This window comes from Parasteatoda tepidariorum, chromosome 3 (genome assembly GCF_982258835.1).
Source record: "Parasteatoda tepidariorum strain Cologne lab strain chromosome 3, Ptep-v5.0, whole genome shotgun sequence".
Classification (NCBI taxonomy): Eukaryota; Metazoa; Arthropoda; class Arachnida; order Araneae; family Theridiidae; genus Parasteatoda; species Parasteatoda tepidariorum.
This window is the reverse complement of record NC_141757.1, coordinates 80,485,942-80,505,890: the sequence shown is the minus strand read 5'-3', so window position 1 is coordinate 80,505,890 and position 19,949 is coordinate 80,485,942. Positions and strand designations below refer to the sequence as shown.

The following is a 19,949-nucleotide window of genomic DNA, read 5'->3' as shown; positions in this document are numbered from 1 at the left end:
AAAAAAATTTAAAAAAAAACATTTCAATAGGGCTAGCAATATTAACTTAACCATACACATCAGTATTTTACTCAAGTGTATCAGATGAAATGAAAAACGATTTACTGAAATCAGATCTCAATTTTCTAAAATATCTGAGAAAAAAATTCCCACTCATTTTGCTCATATTAGTCTTGTGAAAGTTCATATCTATGAAAGTTCGGAATTTCAAGGAGTTAAAATCAAATTTTTAGGAAACAAAATAATTCACTATGGTAAATTTCTTCTTGGATTCATTTAAAATAATTTAAATATTTTTAGAATTACTTATTTACAGTTTTAAGTAAAATTTAAATATGTAAACAGGGAATTCTAAAAATTTTAAAATCAAAGACTAAAGGATAGAATTTGTCAAACGATGTCATCTAAATTAATGAAAAAATCAGATTTTAAGAATGCTCAGGTTGAATATTGTGTAAAGAAAAATTGTTTTTATTTTAATTTATCCATTTTAAATGAAAATATAGGGATTTTCACATTAAAAATGCTAAAAGATTGGCTGCTAACTGCAATACTATAGGTGAGCAGTTGTCTTGGATTTTTCGGCATTTGGTCGTGTTTGATCTAACATAAACCCCCTTAACATTTCAAGGGATGTGTTTTGATCGCCTCTCTTTGCTTTTTAAACACATCTATCTTATCAAACCACTATTATATTATTTTTGGTAAAATAAGGACTATAAAAATGAAACAATACTATTAGGTCCGATAAGAAAATATAGAGAAAAAAAAATCCTATTCAGATATTTAATGCTTATTTAACTGAATAAAGATTTAAATAAAAGTTTTAAGCTTGTTATAGCTGTTAAAAATAGTATTCTAATCCTCTGTAAATTTTCATGATTTTTTTTGAAATTATTTTGGAATTCAAATCTTATTCAATGCTAATGATTATCCTTTTCTTTATCCAATAAATTACAATCTAATAACTGTACAAAACTGCCATTCTGTTTTTAGCAGTACTGTAGTTTCTTTTATATCAACAGTGTATAGTATTGAACTTTTTCTAAAGCACAGTTGTTATTTTTTAATTTCAAATAAAATGTTTGCTTATTTATAGCCTAGGTTATTTCAAATGGTTTCATAAAAATACTAGTTTTCTAATTAGTTTAATGTTGTGTATATTTAATGTTGCATATATTTAATGTTGGATATATTTATTGTTGCATGTTTTGTTATATTTTAGATGCATGTAAAGTAACATTTGTAGAATTGAAACTATTCTTAATAAAGAAAATTAATAATCTTTTTTTTTTCTGGGGACATGTTTAGTCGAAGTACAAGCAGCTTGAAAATAGATCAAGCAAAAATTCTGGAAATTGCTCAAAAAAATGTTCTTAGCATGATAGAAAAAGGTACTTTGCCCGAAGGACTATCTTTAGATAATTTCAAGAAAGAGCAGATACTTTCATTAAAAGCAGGTGGAAAATCAGTACAAGAATTAACAGGTATTATTTTGTTACATGTTTAAATTGATAAGTATATTGATAAAATTTATCATTTTATCAAAGTTATTATGAAAGAAGATCTGGGAAGAAGAATGGTTTATGTCCATGAAAGCTGATTCTGGAAGAAAATTTTTTTTTTTGCATGCGGACAGGAATAGTTTTCCTCCAGTACGACTCGTCGTTAATCTGTTACTCTTGGGGAGAACCCATTTTCCATGTTATTGATCCAAACTTATTTCTCTTCAAATTTCCTTTTTCACAATCTCATTTTTGTGAAAAATGGAACAATTCTCTAATTTGATCTTCAAATATTTTTTTGTGTTTTTAAATGAACTTATGTGTTGTATATCCTCTCTAAAGTTAATGTCAGTTGAATATCAATTGAATTTGTAAATTTTATTCTTAGATTTTTGTACAAAATTGTCGAAGAAAGAAAATGACCCTGTAGCAGAAGATAAGGATGACGCTGGTAACAATGCAGAATCTGGTTTTATTCACCACCCTTTCAAAATAAAAGAAGCATCTGCGATTAAACTTAATATAAAGGTAGATTATTTACATTTCTTAAATATCTTTTATCCAAACAAGATTTTCAGATTTTCCGAAAATTGATTCTGTTTACAATGAATACTATCTTTAAACAACAAATTAAATTTTTTAGAAGTGAGATGTAATTCTCATTTTAAGACTACTATTTTTAATTTTTGTTGATGATTTACATTGTTTAAAAAGTAATGCTAAGCTGATAAACTTATAACTTTCAGACACATTATATTACTTTTATACTCACAAATATTAAATATAAAAAACATGAACTTTATTATGATCTTTTTGTTTAATGATTGTTCTCTAAGTCAAATTGGCAAAACTTTGTTTGTATATTTTCTACTTTACTTTTGTATTTTCCTACTTTAGTTTTCTACTTTAAAAACGCTGTTTAATATTTATCTAGAATTCCGTGCAAATTCCTGTGAGAACACACGCAGAAAAAGTTGCAGAAACTGCTCGACTAAGTTCTCAGTTTCCAGTATCTAGTGGCAATAAGCACAAGCAAAAGGAATTAGAATGGATTCCAGTAGAGCCAGATTCTAAAACTCAGAAAGATTCTGATGCATCAAAAGCCTTGGTCCCACTTTCCCTACCAACTAAAGCTGTTCCTATTGTATCCAAGCCAAAGATACTAGAGGCGACAAATACTACTAGTACTTTGTCACCAAATCCTGTAACAGCAGCCATTATACCACCTGTGCCATTACCGCCTCCACCTCCTCCACCACCACCTCCTGAAACTACAATACCAGTATTGCCTCCACCACCATTACCACCACCACTACCACCTTCTTTACCCCCTAGTAGTTTATTATCAACAGTTACTCCTGTTGCTGTACCAGAACAACCTCATGTTACATTGGTTGATTACCCAATGATTCCTACGAATAGTTATTCATTTGTAGCTCCTTCTCAGTATCCTGTTACTTCCGAAATGAATACTTTTTATACACAAGTCCAGTATCCAAATATAGTGCCTGCCAATGAACAGCCAACAGTTTATCCTGTAACTACAACAGAAACAACCAGTTTTCAACCTAAAAAGGTAAAAAAAAAAATTTTTAACATTTTTTTTCTTAATTTTTCTTTATGGCAATGTTTTGTGCTATTTTTAATATAATTTTATAATTCTCAAAAAAAATAAATATCTTTTATTGATCGATACCTTTAATTACAAGTTTGTACTTAACTTTGTACATATGTAGATATGTAAGCTTTACGATTGAGCTAGGATTTATTATTGAAGCTAATTATGCACCTATAAAATGTGCTATTATATGTTGAGAAAATGTTCTTGTAGAAAAATGTGGATGAGCGATTTCTCTTATTGCTTGTTTTTGAGATAGAATATTTTAGGAGGAGGGTGAAGGGATTTTAATTGGGCAGAAAACAGCATGAAGAATTAACTTTCCATTTCAGTGTTTTTCCGCCATTTTTTTATGTTTTAATTTTAAATTTTACTCTTATTTATCTGACTTAGCATATTTAAATTTTAAAATGTCTTCTGCCTGATAAATTTTTTAAATTGTTTTTAAGGAGACATTTTTTTTCTAGTCATTTAACTATTTTTTTTTTTTGACTAAAAATCAATTTCTAAATTTGTTGACAAAATAAAATGCTTTGTTTTTTAAATGGATTTCTAAAGTGTTATTTTAGTTTTTAAAGTTTTAATATGCAACTTCTCTGTCATTTGAATTTTTTTATTCACTGGTTTTTAAAAAAAATTTATTTGAACAAAATGTCTGATGAAGTCCTCCCACACTGACCAGTTGTTAGTTGTGGAGGTCAGGGAGATTAAAAAGCCCCTTTATTTTTGGACCAAATGCATGATGGTAGCAATAGTGTCAACATTGCCCATTACCACCCTTATAAGCTGATATCTAATCATTTGAAGTTGGATCGGAGTCTAGCATCCACTGGTGTAGATCCCTCGTCTTTCACAACGAGAGCTCAGTGTTTCAACTTCTGTGCCATGGTAATTTATATGTGCTCCAGTTAATGTTCCGTTTTTTTCTTCTTCCCCTTACTGACATTGAAATAAAATCTATTTCATAGTTTACTACGGCAAAAGAGCACTTAACTCTCCAAAATCTGATTTTATTTTCTATCCATAGTTCTCTCCTTTTTAAGTAGTTAGCCTACTTTGGATAAACATTGGTTTCAAAACCATTAGGAACTTCTTCTTTCAAGGTCTTACAGCCTGTTATTGACCAAGGCCGCCCCAAGCAGTCTTTGACGTCTGGTCCAGTTCCAAGGCTCTTCCAGTTTCCCTTATTTGCTATTAGGGAGTACTTCTCCACAGAGTTAGACCACCTAATAGATGGTCTTCTTACTTTTCTGTTTCTCAAATTGGATTAGAATAGATATCTGCGGCATTGTAGTCTATTGCATTTTATAAGTATGATGTACTTCAGAGTTAGTTAATAAACACCATTTTACTTCTTTATCTTGAATACATAATTTAACTGTAATATATATATTATGTATTCAAAGTGTATCATGTTTTTGGCTCTGCATGTTGCCGAGCGGCTCTTGTGCAATGAAATATTCATCGATCCATTCACTATCTGTAATTTTATTGGTGAAATGAGAACAAAATATGCCTTTTAGGTTCAAAATCCAATTTGGAGCTAGAGCCTAAATATTTACTAAAATAATGGAGAAAATTTGTTCAGTTTATCAGATAGTAGCAGATTAACGTAATTGAACTTAATTATCGATATTAATGTTAAATTACTACTGTTTTCTGACTAACCTTATTTTTGTCTCTTTATTGCCAAAAATTATTACCTCATTTTAAAGTTATTTGTTTTTGATTATTGTATGTCTTAAAATTTTAAACTGTTATAAGTTTGAATTAAATCTCTTTGTGCTTCCAGCCAATTGATGTTTCTGCTATTGTGGCCCAAAGATTCAAAGCCCTAACAAAGTTACAAACCAATCCTAATGATACAGAGGCTCTCCAAACTTTAGAACAGGCACAAGCAAGTGTATGTATTCAAATAATTATTTTATTTCATCACTATTTGTTAATTTTCCTAACCCTTTGCAGGGGTCTGTTTAGAAGAAATTTGGGTCCGTTAACTGACCCTTCACAAAATATTTGAACTTAAAAACGGACCCTTCACAAAATGATTTTTCTTTTAATCAGACCCTTCACTAATTTGTTTATCTTCATTATAGTTTTATTAATCGAATAAATCCTTCCCAGGGCAGAAAACAAGAAGGATGGATGTAAAGAATTAAGTTTTGTCTTCGGCAGACGATTCTTCCATTATTCGTCCGAAATGAATATTCTGTGTTCAACAGTATAGGCTAAATACCAAATATTTGTATGTTGCATCTCTAATTTAGAAGCAGCAATTGCTGTTTATTTTTGAAAATTTAAATTTTTTAATTATAATTTTACAGTGCCGAGCATATAATCTTGTAACTATTTACAATTTAAAAACTCTTTGAAAAACCTATTTGACCTATTGAACCTATTTGCACAAATTCATAAAAGCGGATCCTGGTTGAAAGAATGTGAGTAATTTTTTCACAATTTCACGAAAACCGCACCTTTCACAAAATGTGTGGATAGACCCCTGCTTTGACACAGATGGGACAACAGCATCCCTTTTATTTATTTATTTTTTCTGATGCTCTAATTGCAAGCCAAAATATATTTTGGTATTTTTTAATAATAAAAAACAGTCTAATAGTTACTAAAAAAAATCTCTTAGATCATCAGAATCATATTTGTACTAAAATATAAAATCTGAAAAAAAGTAGTTAGAATTTTTTTATTTTATTTACATAAAAAAAATTTCTCAATAATTGATTTTATAAATTAAAGTAATTTCAGTGATGACTTACTGTTTCTCTTAGATCCAAATAACTGCAAATTTGAAAAATAATTGTTTAAAAGTTAGTCTTGTTTGAAAGATTTTACCTTTAATGTAGAAATAGATACTGGTGTTTCAGTTTGCTATAAATCATTAAAATGTCAAATATCATATTTTTCACTTATTTTTACTTTTTTTTTATTTCCATTGGCATGGCAATGCAAAAGGAACAACAACAAAGCTAACAAGGTAAAAAAGTACAGTGAAGTAGAACATAAAAATTGATTGAAGTCATTGCCTTATTAAAAGTTATTTTGCTCGCCAATACAGTGTCATCTCAGAATCGCCATGGAGCGATGAGAGATGATGGAGGTGAGCTTGATTCATTGGCTCTGCCAAATTACAAATGGGCAGTTTATATGGTTCAAAATCCCCAATACGATGGAGTTGTTTTCCTAAACTGTCATGACCCGTCAAAACACGGAATTTTGCAACAGCTTCGCGACATGGAGAGTTGGGAATACGTATAAGATCGTCAATTCTCCATCGCTTTGACTGCAAATGATCAAGTAGTTGTACTTTAAAATTTTGTGACTTAATTTGTTGGATATACAGCTTTGTAGAATGAAAAAATATTTTTGAACACGACTGAAGCAATTTCGCAATAGAATCAACCTGTTTGTTTCCATAAACTCCACAGTGTCCAGGTATCCACTGGAGTACAACATCAAGTAATTCAGCAGACTGTTAATAGCAGAATATCTAGTTGACTGAATAATAATTATTTGGTATGCAGCCACTGAGAAATTTATTCATTTTTTTAACTGCAAGAATTTTATGTTGTAAATTTTTAGGGCTAAGCTCAATAAATTTAACAATTCAAAACCATGTGAAAATAATTTAATTGAATTCAATAAGTAAATACAAACAAATGTTGTAAACTATTTATTTTTAATTCATCATTTTGTTTGGGTTAATTTTCTGAATTGAGTTATAAAGCTCATTTGATCTTATATAGTAGATATTTAATATAATTAATTTTAAAATTACTTTTCTTTTTACATTCAAACATAAGAATTAGTTTATAAATAGAAATAAAAGTTTGAGAACTTGTTAAACATTTTTAAATACTGGTGTATATTTTTTATTGTAATTCTTCAGATCTACCAAATAGTTTAATTAATCTCTTTTTAAATATTGGCATAAAATAGAAGAATAAATAAACACTTTTAAACTTATACAATTTTACAATTAAAAAAAAAGTTTAATAACGTAAACTTCAATTATAATTTTGAAAGTAGCAATTATAGAACTCTTTAAAAATAGAAAAAAGTATGCAGTATTTCTCTCATTAATTAAATATTTCTTATTAATACACTTGTTATATCTACCCCTAATATTATATACCTGTTAGATTTTTTACACTAATATTTCCTTATAGATAAATCACTTTAAAAAAGAGGAAAATATTCAGTAGCAGAGAAGGTTTGATATTAAGCTTAAGTGAATATATAGCAACAAATAATACATAATTATCTTGTGCACCAGTAATTTATATATAGGATTTGTCCCAAAAGTAATATCAGTGAAAAATTTTATTTTCTGTTTATTTAACCAATTGATAAACTCATATGAACAAAAATTTTTAAAAATAAACTGTTTACGCATTGATACAGTAAGATTTTTTGGCACTAAAGGGTTCACAGTCTGGTTTTTCCATAAATCTTCTAATACCTTGATTAAAGTCAAGCTGTTCCAAAATGTCCTATTTTGTTAGTTTTTAAGCATAGGAACAAAAAACTTGCAGGACTATTTAGGTCGTTTGAAAATCGTTGGCACTTATGAATTGCATTACTCGAGCTACCAGCGTGGCAAGATCTTTCAACGCAATTATATAAAGGATTCTTTTAGAATTATTTAATGTTTGTTAATACAGGTACACTCATAAAGCAGTTTGCATTAATGAATTAGATGATGCATTAATGAATTAGATAAGATGATGATCCCTGATAGCCATTTTACGTGGCTTATACTGCTGACCATTTCTGCTTATCAAATGTTTTGCGTGTATGCTTCATAGTAAAGTCACTAATTTTAATTTTTTGACAAACCTTGTACCTACTCAAGTTTTTTTTCCTGTTGTAATTCATTAGACTAAAAATATACTTTCAGCCAAAGCTGTTGAATTATTTATTTAGTAAAATATGTGTTATTATTAATTTTGCATGTTATCATGATTTAGATAAATGATTGGGTTCAATCACAAGAAGTTCCTGGTTTGTTTACTGGCTCAACAGGTGCTAAGCTTTTAAGTGTAGAAGAACTTAGTGGGCCAAGACATTGGAATTATAGGGCAAAAAAGGTAAGGTAAAATTTTTGCAATTTTAAATTTTTACTGCTTATACCATTACCAATTATTATTTTTTTTAGGATTTAACCGTAATTTTATCTTGTTTTTAGATTCAAGTTATCTAGTTTGTGGAAAGTTATATTTTAATATTATGGGGATATTTTAATATTTATTGAGTACAAGTTAGTTCCTTTTGTCTTTAACTAATGCTATTTATCATTTGTCTCTTTCACGTAAAAACTTTTGGTGTCTTTATCTTAAGAAAACTGTGTGTTAAAACTCATTTTTCCTTTTTACATAAAAAAAGATTTCAAGTAAGAAATTTTATTAAAATGCTCTCATGAATAGTGTTTTATTTGCCTTGTGCAATTGAATGTTCTGGTGAATTTGTGAGTGGAGTAAAATTTCCAGAAAGTTAAATAGTGTAAAAACAAAAAACTGGTTTGCTATGTGGGTAAGCATACAGAATGAAAAATAGTTTTCCATATATAAAACTTAAGGGATAATTTATTAAAACTGATGAGGACACCAGTTATTGCAATGCTATTGCTTTTCTCAGATAATTTTCTTTTCTCCTTTTTAACCCTTCCAAAAGTACGGTAGAACTGTATGAAATAATGGAGTTTGATAAAATATACTTACAATATTTTCAAAAATTAAAAAAAGAACGTTAGTTTGAAACTATTGTAACTATATTTTATGAGACTTCATATTTTAAAGTATGACATCCTCTTTATTGTATTGCAGAGGATAGGGTATTTCTTAAGAACCCTCATGTGCGTATTCAGATTAAGAATTCAAAGTCATCTTGTAGCAAGCCCTCAATTTAATCAAGAAACAGAATTGACCTAGAAGTGGAAATACTAAGTGTTTTTATAATGGGTAAGTCAAGATTATGTTATCATCCACAAATATATATTACAGTGCCTAAAAGTAGAATATGTCAATTTTGCAAAAAAGGAAATATATATATAATGTCTGTTTATTTTATCAAACAGCCAGTTATCAATCTATTTGATCTGTGGTTTTATAAATAAATTTTCTTTAAAAATAACATAGTCCGAATAAAGATGTATTAATTTTCTGTTGAATATAAATTAATTAAATTAAAAAATGCCACTTACATACGATTGTTTTGAGCCTTCTTCAGAGTTAAAATATAGAAATGCAGAAGAAATTTATGCATGGACAAGTGCTTTTTGTAAATTTTTTATTATCCTTCTTAAAAAATTAAAATAATTTATAGTATTACATTACTCTCTAGTGCGAGTGAAGGGATTGGTATTATTGCTATGAGGTCTGTACGAAATATGAATGAAGCAAAGTTTAGGAGGCACAAAAGTGCCCTTTGTGCAATTTCTTGAAATAATATTCTTTTTAACACTATTTTTGAGTATTCAATTGATCTTTTTAGTTATTATTTTTCCATGAAATATTATGGGTAGCCTATATTTTTTCAAAGTGCAGTTTTGAAAACCATATGCTTTATCAAAGAACATGTGTGTTGCAGGGGTCCAATTTTTGAGGGGAACAAAACTAAAATACACAATACTCTCTAAATTTGACACTTTAGAAAAAAAATTCTTATGTCTACTCAATATTTGAAAAAATATCTATTATTTCTATTATTTTTTTGTTTCTAACTTTGATGAATTTAAATCGATGATGATTCATAAAAATTTCTTTATTAAGAAATTTATAATTATTGAGAGGGACATATTCCTGCTGTATCCCGCTAACATCACCCACGCCAAAGAACATGCAATAAAACACAGGGAAAAGTTATCTATTTTAACTTTTAATCTTCCCGTCTTGATTCCATCTGGTTACAACATAATAACGTCTGGTAATGGCTGACATGTAGCTCCTTAGATCTTAATATGAATAATGTAATTTATATTTATACTACTTAACCTATTAAATTATTATTTTGAAATTTAAATAAACATTTATACTTGTGTTTCCTTTTTGTCAGTAAAACAGTTTTACTTTTAGTCGAAAGCACTGTTAAACATGTAAGTATTTAGAACCATATATGTTTATTATATTTTTTTTTTAAATGTTTGAATAAAATTTTTGTTACATTGTCACAAAATGACACTGTGCCATTGATCAATAAGTGTCCAAATGACTTATGTCAAAAGTTTTTGATTTCAATTTTTTTTTAAAGAGTTAAGCTTTCTGTTGGTTCTAAGTACTTTTTATTTGTGGGTGATGCATAAACCTATAAATTGAGAGCTTGTTACAGGAAATATTCTTTTAGAACATCTTTCAGAAATTGCTGTCTTCAAATGGAATGGAAAGTTGCTGACCAAAGGTGGAAACATATAAATCTTGGTAAGAAGTAAATAAATAATATTTTTGTTATCATGTGGCATGTTTTATATAATTATATGAATGAATAAAGGATTTATGATAAAATTGTTGTTCTTTAATCAAAGTTTTTGTTTTTTATTTGATTATTGCTACATGTTACTAAGTTAATTGTTATTGCACATTATTCTTTTATGTTTTTATTTGCAATTGAATGTGTTGTAGTTTCGTCTTTATCATGTAATACCGTATTTTTCAGAAATATTTTGCTTATTTACTTACACAATGAGAAAATCTTTTTTTAAATATATTTCCCTCATTTTGTAACTCATACTTTCCTCCGGTCATCATGCTGTTGAACTCCTAACAACTGTTACTTAGTGATTTATCTGTTCTGATAAGTAAAACGAATTCAAGTATAATAATAATTTTTTAAGAGAAAATTAAATTAATAGAAATTTATTTGATTTCCAGAGACTACACAAATCACAATTTGTGTCACAAGTAAAATATATTAAATAAAAAGCAATATGATAAAATCAGTATAAATATATACACAGTGAAACCCCTGTTATACATTGTCTGTTTTGTATGTTATCCCTCTTCCTATGTCATTTTCTAATGGTCTGGAAAAATAGCCTATATTGATAATGTTAAATTATACCAGATTTTATTTTATATTATAATTTTTTAGAAAATCCTGCTTATTACGTTTTTTTAACAGATAAAAATCATTTTCTCAACAAAGCTCACACTAGTTTTCTCAGAGTTCTTTCTTTTTCTTCTTTAAAAAGGGAGATAAATTTGTTTAAAAGCTGTTCTAACGTTCTTTCTATTTTAACTTATTGTTCTTTTGTTTGTGAGAGGAGATCTTCCCCTTTCGTCATCCCCTAGAGAAGGATGGTCAGATGGGCAAAGCTCGGAAAGGCTGGTAGTATGGCTGTGTAAATTGTAAAATTTTCCATCAGTTGGATATTCGCCCATCAAACTTCAACCTTTGAATCTTGTAATAACCTAATCATTTAAAGAACATTGCACTAAGCAGCTGGTTAGGTAATCATTTTTTTCCCGATTCTTATGACCTGCAAGATTCTTCTAAAGTAAAATGAAATGTTCAGGAAGCTTTTAATACAATTTCTATAATGTCGACTAAAATGCATGACAAATGGGTTTAATAAAGCAGACACTTCGGTATCCAGCAGGTACATTGTCCCCTCGATGGCATGTATATTTCTTGCAGCGCACATTTCATTGCTTTTTGATTCCTTCAATATCTGCTATAATGCCAGCTCCTGATGATAATGATGAAAACTAAGAAAATAAATATGTCGGAGGACATGACTACAATTGATCAAGCGTTTCAGAGCATAAAAGTTCTAAAACAATATTTATTTGCTTTTGTAAACCAAAAAGTAAATTTGCAAACAATAGTAAGTATTGTTTGAAATAATAAAGAAATGTAAAACAAGTTAATGTTACTAATTTTTTCTAATGGTTCATCTAAGTATCAATTTTTGAAAAAAATGCTCTCTTTTTTTGCCGAATTATCGATTTTGCGCTTTTCAGTTTCATGCCTTTTTTTTTTAACACTAGTCCGGTGGACAATTTAAAATTGAGGTTCTTCTGTATAAACAAATTTTTTTACTAAGCAAAAAAAAAAAAAAAAAAAACTTGAATTAAATGTTTATTTAGCATTAATAACACAAGTTATTGCACTAAATTTATAAATTATTCAATTTGTTTAGCTATTATTGCTATTTTAACTATTATTGTTTAGTGATTTGTTTAACTAAATTATATATTTTTTCTTTATTGAAATCCTATTTAAAATGCAATGAAATTTTAAATATTTGTTTGAACCCCCACAGATTTGTAAAATTGCTTTTATTTTATTTGTATGCTTAATGGAAAATAAAACATTTTCATTTTTCAATGCACAATACTGCAATAAAAAACTACCTTTTCATTTATTTCTAAAATTGTTTTAATATGCTTTATAAAATTTTTAAATTGCATTCTAAATATAAATGAGAAAATGTATGTCACTGTGAGAAATATATCACTGTGTTGACACTTAAGTTCTGCACCTGAGGCATGAACTTAAAGTAATCAAAATCTTTTAAAAAGAAGATAGATAATATTTTAATGGAGCCTGTTACTTTTCTTTCTTTTAAAAGATAAATAAATTTAAATTTTACAATTCTTTATCAGCTAATTATGAACAATTTGTCAAAATTCCCACTAATTTATCCTTCATAAATTTTTTGATGTTTTAATCACTACTTGATAAGCAATGCTAATTGACTTGTGTTACATATCTTTTTTAATTGTTTTGGTTATCTGGAACACACAAAAAGTATCTTTAAAAATTAATTTACAATTGTATGTTTTTTTATTTCTTTCATGTGATTTATTTGTATGCTTCTATTTTTTTATTTTTAAAATGATATTTAAGGTATAAATATGCATTAAATAATATCTACCCAGGATGAAGTGGTCAATTTCTGTGAAAAATTGTTATTTTTGTCTTCAATTGGATGAGACACTATAATGGCTAATTCAAGGTTAGCTTAGCTGTTAAGCTATCTCTAATTAGAATAAACCAAAAGATAAAATTATGTGTTTTCCTATCTTATAAAGAATACTTCCAAATAAATCCAATAACTATAAATATTTTCAAAATACATCTGGAAGGTAATTTTTTTTTTCATTTGACTAATACAGCACTAAAGTGAGTTGTGTATAGCCCTGATAAATTTCCATAATATACATTCAAAAAATTTTGCTTTTAAACTATTGTATTTTCCATAATGTTTGCATCACATACTTTTGTGCATTCTGAATCGTGATTGCCAAAATTTAATTACATAGAGTTGATTTTTATTGCTTAGTTTAATTTCAATCTGGTAAATCTTTTTTAATTTTAAAAGCTATGTATGATTATCAACTCAGCTTAACTAACTTATGTTAGAAACCTGTAAACAAGTTAGTTTTTGTTAGAAGCAAATGTATTGATTCATAAAACAAACATGAAAATTAATAATTAAAAATCAAAAAATTGGTCAAAACACAAAATTATCGTATTAGAAAGCTGAAGTTTTAGTTTCAAATAACAAGGAATTTAAAGTTGTAAATTATGCTATTTCAAATAAATATACAATAAAATCTATCTAATATGTATTTAAGACTTTAATACTTATAATTCAAAATATCATTAACACATATTCACGAAACTTCACATGTGTTGTTTATATAATTGTTTTGATATGTCCAAAAAAAGCATGAAAACTATATGAATATATGCTAATATTTTTAAACTAATATTAGTACCTAAAGAGTAATAATTAGTATACTTAAAAACTAATTTATAGTGTAATTTAAAAGAAAAAATTAATAATTTCTGGAATTAGAGTCCTATAATAAAAGGGAATTTTAAGTTAAGTAAGTTTTAAGTTTAATTGAAGGTAAAATACTTTCTGATTAAACCTCAATTTAATGTGTGTCTCCCTCTCTTCAAATAGGTTATGCAGTAAAGTTGTCATTATATTAAAAATGATACATTTTATTTAAGCATCATTTCTATATTATGTGTCATATAGAAATAGGAAAACAAAAAAAAAGGACTTTGTTGAATGAGAGTATGTAATTTGTAAAAATAATTACCCATATACTTCTCTACTTAAATTTTTTTAAATATGGTTCTTTTTTTATTGAAAGAAAAAAATTACCCTTTGTTGAAACATTTTTGGTCAGTTAGGATAAAATCTTTAACTGACAAAAAAAGAAAAAAATTACGGCTAAAAAGCTTCTGTTTTATCAACCAAACTGAAAACATTCAAAATAGCTATTTTTTATTTCTTTTCTTTTTTTAAAGTCTTTATTGGTAAACAAATATTTCTAAACATAAACTAGAATTGTGCAACTTCAAAAAACATGAATAAATGTACAGTTACATTAATTTGCAGACAGTAGTATTTAGTCTTGCAAAAATTTATATTTTTATTAATTGTTTCTAGTAATAAGCTTGTCAATATGCAACTTGAAGAATTTAATTGATATGAAATATGGCTGAGAATTTTTTTGTTACTGGAAAGTTATTTTGCGAAAAAAAATTTGATTTTAAGTTATGCAGTAAACACTAGTATTTTCAGTATCTTTTCTGCTACTTTTTTTTTAAAATACTATTTTTTTCCCTTAAATAATATTTTATATGTTTTTTATTTATTTGAAAGTGGTACATCACATCAAATGGTTCCAAATTATAAAAATAAAATTTAAGCATTTTTAAATGATTTCACTTATTGAATCTTGGTATTATTTTTCCAGAGTTGTAAAAATTATTGTTTATTTAGAAACAAAAAAATATATATATAAAACAGTGACTATCGTGTATATCTTAAAATTACTCTGAACTTAAAGTTTATTAAATGAATGCTACTTTAAATAACACGAAATATTATATTTTTAGGAAGATTCCTTTTTTTTTTTTAATATTTTCTAGAATACCTTTAAAAGAAATTTAATCTACTGAATATCTTTCATGCTATAGTTTGAATGTAATTAATATTTTTTGTTATCCATAACAGCATATTCAAAGCAGACTGAATATCTGAAACTTCAGAGCAAATATTCAGTGTTTATGCTATAACCTTCCCTGCAATGAGATATTCGACAAACTTGCACTGAAACTTCCGTTAAAAATCCACACTATCTTATCTGATAGAGTATTAAAAGAATGAGAAATAAGAAACCAATTTTTTCTTGAATTACTGATATATAACTGATTGGGTACTGAACTAAGATTTAAGAGTTAAAACATTTCTCCGTATTTTGTTTAGCTACTTCGTGAAAATTTTAAACATAAAATATTGTTAGTTGAAATTCTTATTTTACTTTTGTTCAATAAAAGTCATAAAAGCAAAACTTGATACTGAAGTTGGTATTTTTATTATTGTTTACTTTCATGTTTCAAAATAATCTGTATACAATTCTATTTTTAGATCAATTTATTTACCAATGTTATACCTAAATTATTTTTCAAATAGTTGACTGATATTGAAATTTGTAAATTGTGGTGATTATTCTATTTTTCAAAGTTTTATAAATTTGTTAATTTCTTCTATTTCTAGAAGAGATTTTTTTTAATCAGTAAGCGATAAATGTAATATAGATATCATTAGTTTTAATTGTTAAATCTCTAATCTATGAAATTTGCTTTTGTAGGATATTTTTACTCGTGCAGCTCCTGTTACAGAAGGGAAAGGAATGAGTTTACTTAAGAAGATGGGGTGGAATCCAGGTGAAGGCTTAGGAAAAAATAAAGAAGGTTCTTTAGAGCCATTAGTGTTGGACATTAAAACTGATAAAAAAGGTAGGAAAATTATTCATTATACTGCCATTTGTAGTATCTAATTTTATAATAACTAAACATACCTGTTTTCTTTTCTTTGCAGTTAACTGCATATGTATTTGTTTATTCTTCTTAAAAAATATTCATTTATATAATTAAAGCAAAATGTTTATATGTATGCGTATATATGCCATATACAAATCAGCTATTATGAATCAATCTGCACCGAATTTGGTGTAAATGCGTTCGAAGACACGTCAGACCTAACTGTCTTCTTTAAAACTACCTTCGACCACCAGTTAGTGTGTTACATCTCAAAGAATGAGTTTTTCATAAGATTTGATAAATATTTTATAAATAAGGTAGTTTTCAGGTTTGATCTATCAAAAGTTATTTTTGGTTTTATATACTAGATTATCACTGGTAAAATGAACCTTAATAATTTCACAATGTATAGTTCTGACATCACTGAATTATATTTTATTTTAAGTTTTGATAATTTTTGACTGTCAAGATTTTTTATTCTATTATGTGAGTATATATCTTTCAGTTTGGTGCTTGCATTTGTAGTATACATTAAAACTGATTTATTGATCATTCACTTTTTTCTCATACCATACAAAGAACTGCTACTCATCTAGTAATTAGTAATAAAAAATGGGTTCAAAAATTTAGCTCTATAACTATTGATAAGATGTAATCAGTGTGTGAGTGTTTAAAAAAATATGAATATCTGAACAATTTTGAAAGCTTAAATTTAAAACTATATTCTATTCTTTTAAATTTCAATATTTTTTTCTTGAATGAGTATGTAAAATTCTGTTTCAAGTATAGGAAAAAAAAGTTAATTAAAGAATTTACTGCACTGCAAGGTGCATGGCTCTATAAAGATAAGTTTATAACAATAAATATTGACTTAGTAGTTTTTCTAAAAGTTTAGAGGGCAGAACAACTAACTGTCAAAAGTAACTTGTATATTAGCCACCTAGAATCACTAACTTTACTTTTGGAAAGAGAATGACTAAAATATATTATCATGTCCAATTTTTTGTCAGCTTCAATCTGAATAAATTCTTAGTCACATTCTTATTAATATCATATTTCATTTTTTAAAAAGAAAATCCTGGTTACATACTTTGCAGTACAATGACTACATTTTCCCAATTTTTTTTGTACTAAAAGGAGTCAAAAGGTTTTGCACCTTAATTACTCAAGCTGTTTTAAAAGGAATTTAAAAAAAAAACAGATAATTGAAAAATGTCTTGAATGAACTTGTCTCATAACTGTTAAATCAGTTCTAAAACAAAAATTTGTCACAAAATTACTCTAAACATAATCCTAAAGTAAATCTTAGTGCCAAAAGTGGGAGATTCATATATTCACAGCATTGCAAAATTATAATGCATTAAAAAATTTTTAGTTTCAATTTCACTTAAAGTACAAGTATTGCCTTGAACTGACAAAAAAACAATAAAACTAATGTACCAAACTATTCAAAACAAACAAAAATCACTTCTAAAACTTGCTTTAAAACACAAAATAGTACTAAATTATGTTTTCTTATTGCATTAACTGTTTGTCTTATAGGCCTTGTTTCTGAAGGTGAAGGATCCAAGAAGTTAGTATCAAGTGTTCTCAAGGATTTGCAAGGTGATATGTTGTTCATTCTCTTTTGTGTCACTTATTATTTAACTCATGTCAAAATAACGAAATTGTTAGAAATAAATAGAAATACGCAAATAGCATATTAAAAGCCATTCTACATATGTTTAAGGGTCACATGATATTTTCTTTATTATTAAAAAATTTATTTAAATCTCCCTAATAGGTAAACATCCTGTTTCTGCTCTCATGGAGTTGTGTAGCAAAAGAAAATGGAAACCACCTCTCTACACTCTTATTCAAGAGTCTGGACCTTCACACAAAAAACTTTTCTTGTTTAAAGTAAGTCCTTCCTTATATTTCGTTTCAACACCAATTCTGTGCATGGGCTTTATTTTAATCAAAAGTGGTGTAGTGTTCTAGTGGTGTAGCTAAGTTTATGTTTTAAAGTATGACTGATTTGTAAATTAGATTTGAAACTATTTTCCACACCACTACGTGTTTATATCAAATACAGTCTAACCCTGCTACAGTGCCCGCCGCTAATAAAATCACCGGATAATAAAATCAGCCGCTTTATAAAATCAAATCGGCAAGAACCGAATCGTTACAATATTAATACATGTTAAAAATCATCCTTTAATAAAATCAATGCCGCCGCTTTTTAAAATCAAAGGTGCAATATTTCAGCTTTTTTTGTTCTTATTTATAAAATATTATTTTTTCGAAGTTTAAAGATTTTTTTAGAAGAAGCAACAGTTACTCACAAACCTGTGAAACAGGTGCGGTTAGCACTTTCCTGTGATATACATAGTGTAAGAGTTAAGGGAAAATGTGGGTGGTAAGCGGCTAGTTCATAGAAATCAATTTATCAATGCTAATTCCTTGACTTGAATGAAGTTTGGAGAAACCTATCTCACTCAACAGGGGGTCGAATTCTTATCTTACTTTTTATTGAATGAACCATAGAAGGGAGAGAAGCTTCTTTTGTTATCTATCTTAACAGAGAACATGAATAGATTTCCAAAAACTGTCTGTGCGCATGTTCCATATTATTTAAGCCGTTTGAGTAAATTATAGTTAAAGTTAGAGCATATATCATTTTTAAGTTCGTTTGGTGTTAAATTTTATCAGCATGCCGAAAAGGAAGGATTTGAGTCTTAAAGATAAATTTGAAGTGTTGCAAAACTATGATAAGCTTCCTAATGTAGTCAACGTGAAGCTTCAATGGAGACGGAGATGGGGCTCATAACTGTTTCGAAGAAATGATCAGCAAAGAAGAAAATGAAATGGACGAGAATTTTTCACGTTACGTAGCTATTGACGATAACCAGCAAACATCAGGAGAAAAATCTGATTCTGAAATTGTTATAGACATCAAAAATTGCAAAGTTATTTCCCATCAAGAAATGGAGGAATCAGACTCAGAAGATGAAATGAACTCATTAGTGCCATCTTCAATGGAAGTCAGAAAAGCACTTAATGTATTGCGGCAAGCCTTAAAACAAAGAGGAGGAATATCGAAAACTATAAAAACTTCTATAAACTCTCAAATGATGTTGAAAAGTTAATTTTAAATACTGCAACTCAAGCAACCATTGATCGGTTTTTTGCAAAACTTTTGTAAATTTAATCTTATGTTGGGTTTTACTTTATTAAAATAATTAAATTAGTTAAAATAAAGCATTAATGTGGTCATTATTTAAAATTTAAAAGTGTGTGCATTTAGAATAGATCGTAAAAAAATTTTTTTTTTTTCAAATGTTGAATCGCCTCTTAATAAAATCAACCGCTTAATAAAATCAAAATAGCATAAAACGAAAGTGATTTCAATAAACGGCGGGCACTGTATAGTGAACACGGTTTATAGTGAACTCCCGGATATAGTGAACGAAATTATCGGTCCCGTGCCTTACTATACACGTATAATGTTATTTTTTGTGGAAATAGTGAACTAAAAAAGTGAGGAAGTTGGATATTATGAACTTTTTTCTGTCTTCGACTGATTTTTTAACTTCACTTTTTTAAATAATTTTGAAATGTCTACTTCAAAATAAATACTTATACTGATTTTTAAAACCATTTATAGAGTGTAATGTAGTGATTAGAATTTTCTCTTGTTTGCTTCTTTTATCACACTTTTCCATCCCTAAACAAAGGTCAACCCAGGCAGATGTATGGACAAATTTCTCCCCGCACCAGCTAAAGATTACTAATTTATTTTTTTTGTACACCAGATGAAGAGTAATAAAAAATAAAAGCAAGTTAACACATTATTTGTTACTACGTATTATTTTTCAGTCATTTTTGTATTTTATTTAATTGGTTATTTATTTAAATAATGTACAATAAATAGGAGGAGTTCGGAACCATTATTTAAAATTATTTGTGGAACGGATATAGGAATGATGGAAATTTTGGTCCCTTGAAGGTTCACTATAGCGGGATTTGACTGTACTACTTTGTTACAA

The 19,949-nt window shown here is 27.6% G+C and overlaps 1 protein-coding gene across 7 annotated transcripts in view; it reads left to right on the top strand.

Moving 5' to 3' along the window:
* Positions 1 to 19,949, top strand: part of LOC107450908 (uncharacterized) — a 28,286-nt gene that overhangs the window by 6,538 nt on the left and 1,799 nt on the right. For 2 of the 7 annotated variants that reach the window (XR_015432753.1, XR_015432751.1), the window contains exons 4-13: positions 1,312 to 1,487; positions 1,894 to 2,033; positions 2,440 to 3,081; positions 4,916 to 5,026; positions 8,106 to 8,225; positions 8,961 to 9,095; positions 10,489 to 10,550; positions 15,750 to 15,897; positions 17,464 to 17,526; positions 17,705 to 17,820. Coding sequence is in view for 2 of the 7 variants with exons in the window: in XM_016066852.4 (XP_015922338.2) it covers positions 1,312 to 1,487; positions 1,894 to 2,033; positions 2,440 to 3,081; positions 4,916 to 5,026; positions 8,106 to 8,225; positions 15,750 to 15,897; positions 17,464 to 17,526; positions 17,705 to 17,820 (1,516 nt within the window). In the remaining 5 variants the exon portion in view is untranslated. Of the gene's footprint in view, positions 1 to 1,311; positions 1,488 to 1,893; positions 2,034 to 2,439; positions 3,082 to 4,915; positions 5,027 to 8,105; positions 8,226 to 8,960; positions 9,096 to 10,461; positions 10,551 to 15,749; positions 15,898 to 17,463; positions 17,527 to 17,704; positions 17,821 to 19,949 lie in introns of all 7 variants that reach the window. The other 5 variants (XM_016066852.4, XM_016066851.4, XR_011638027.2 and 2 more) reach the window with 4 other exon arrangements.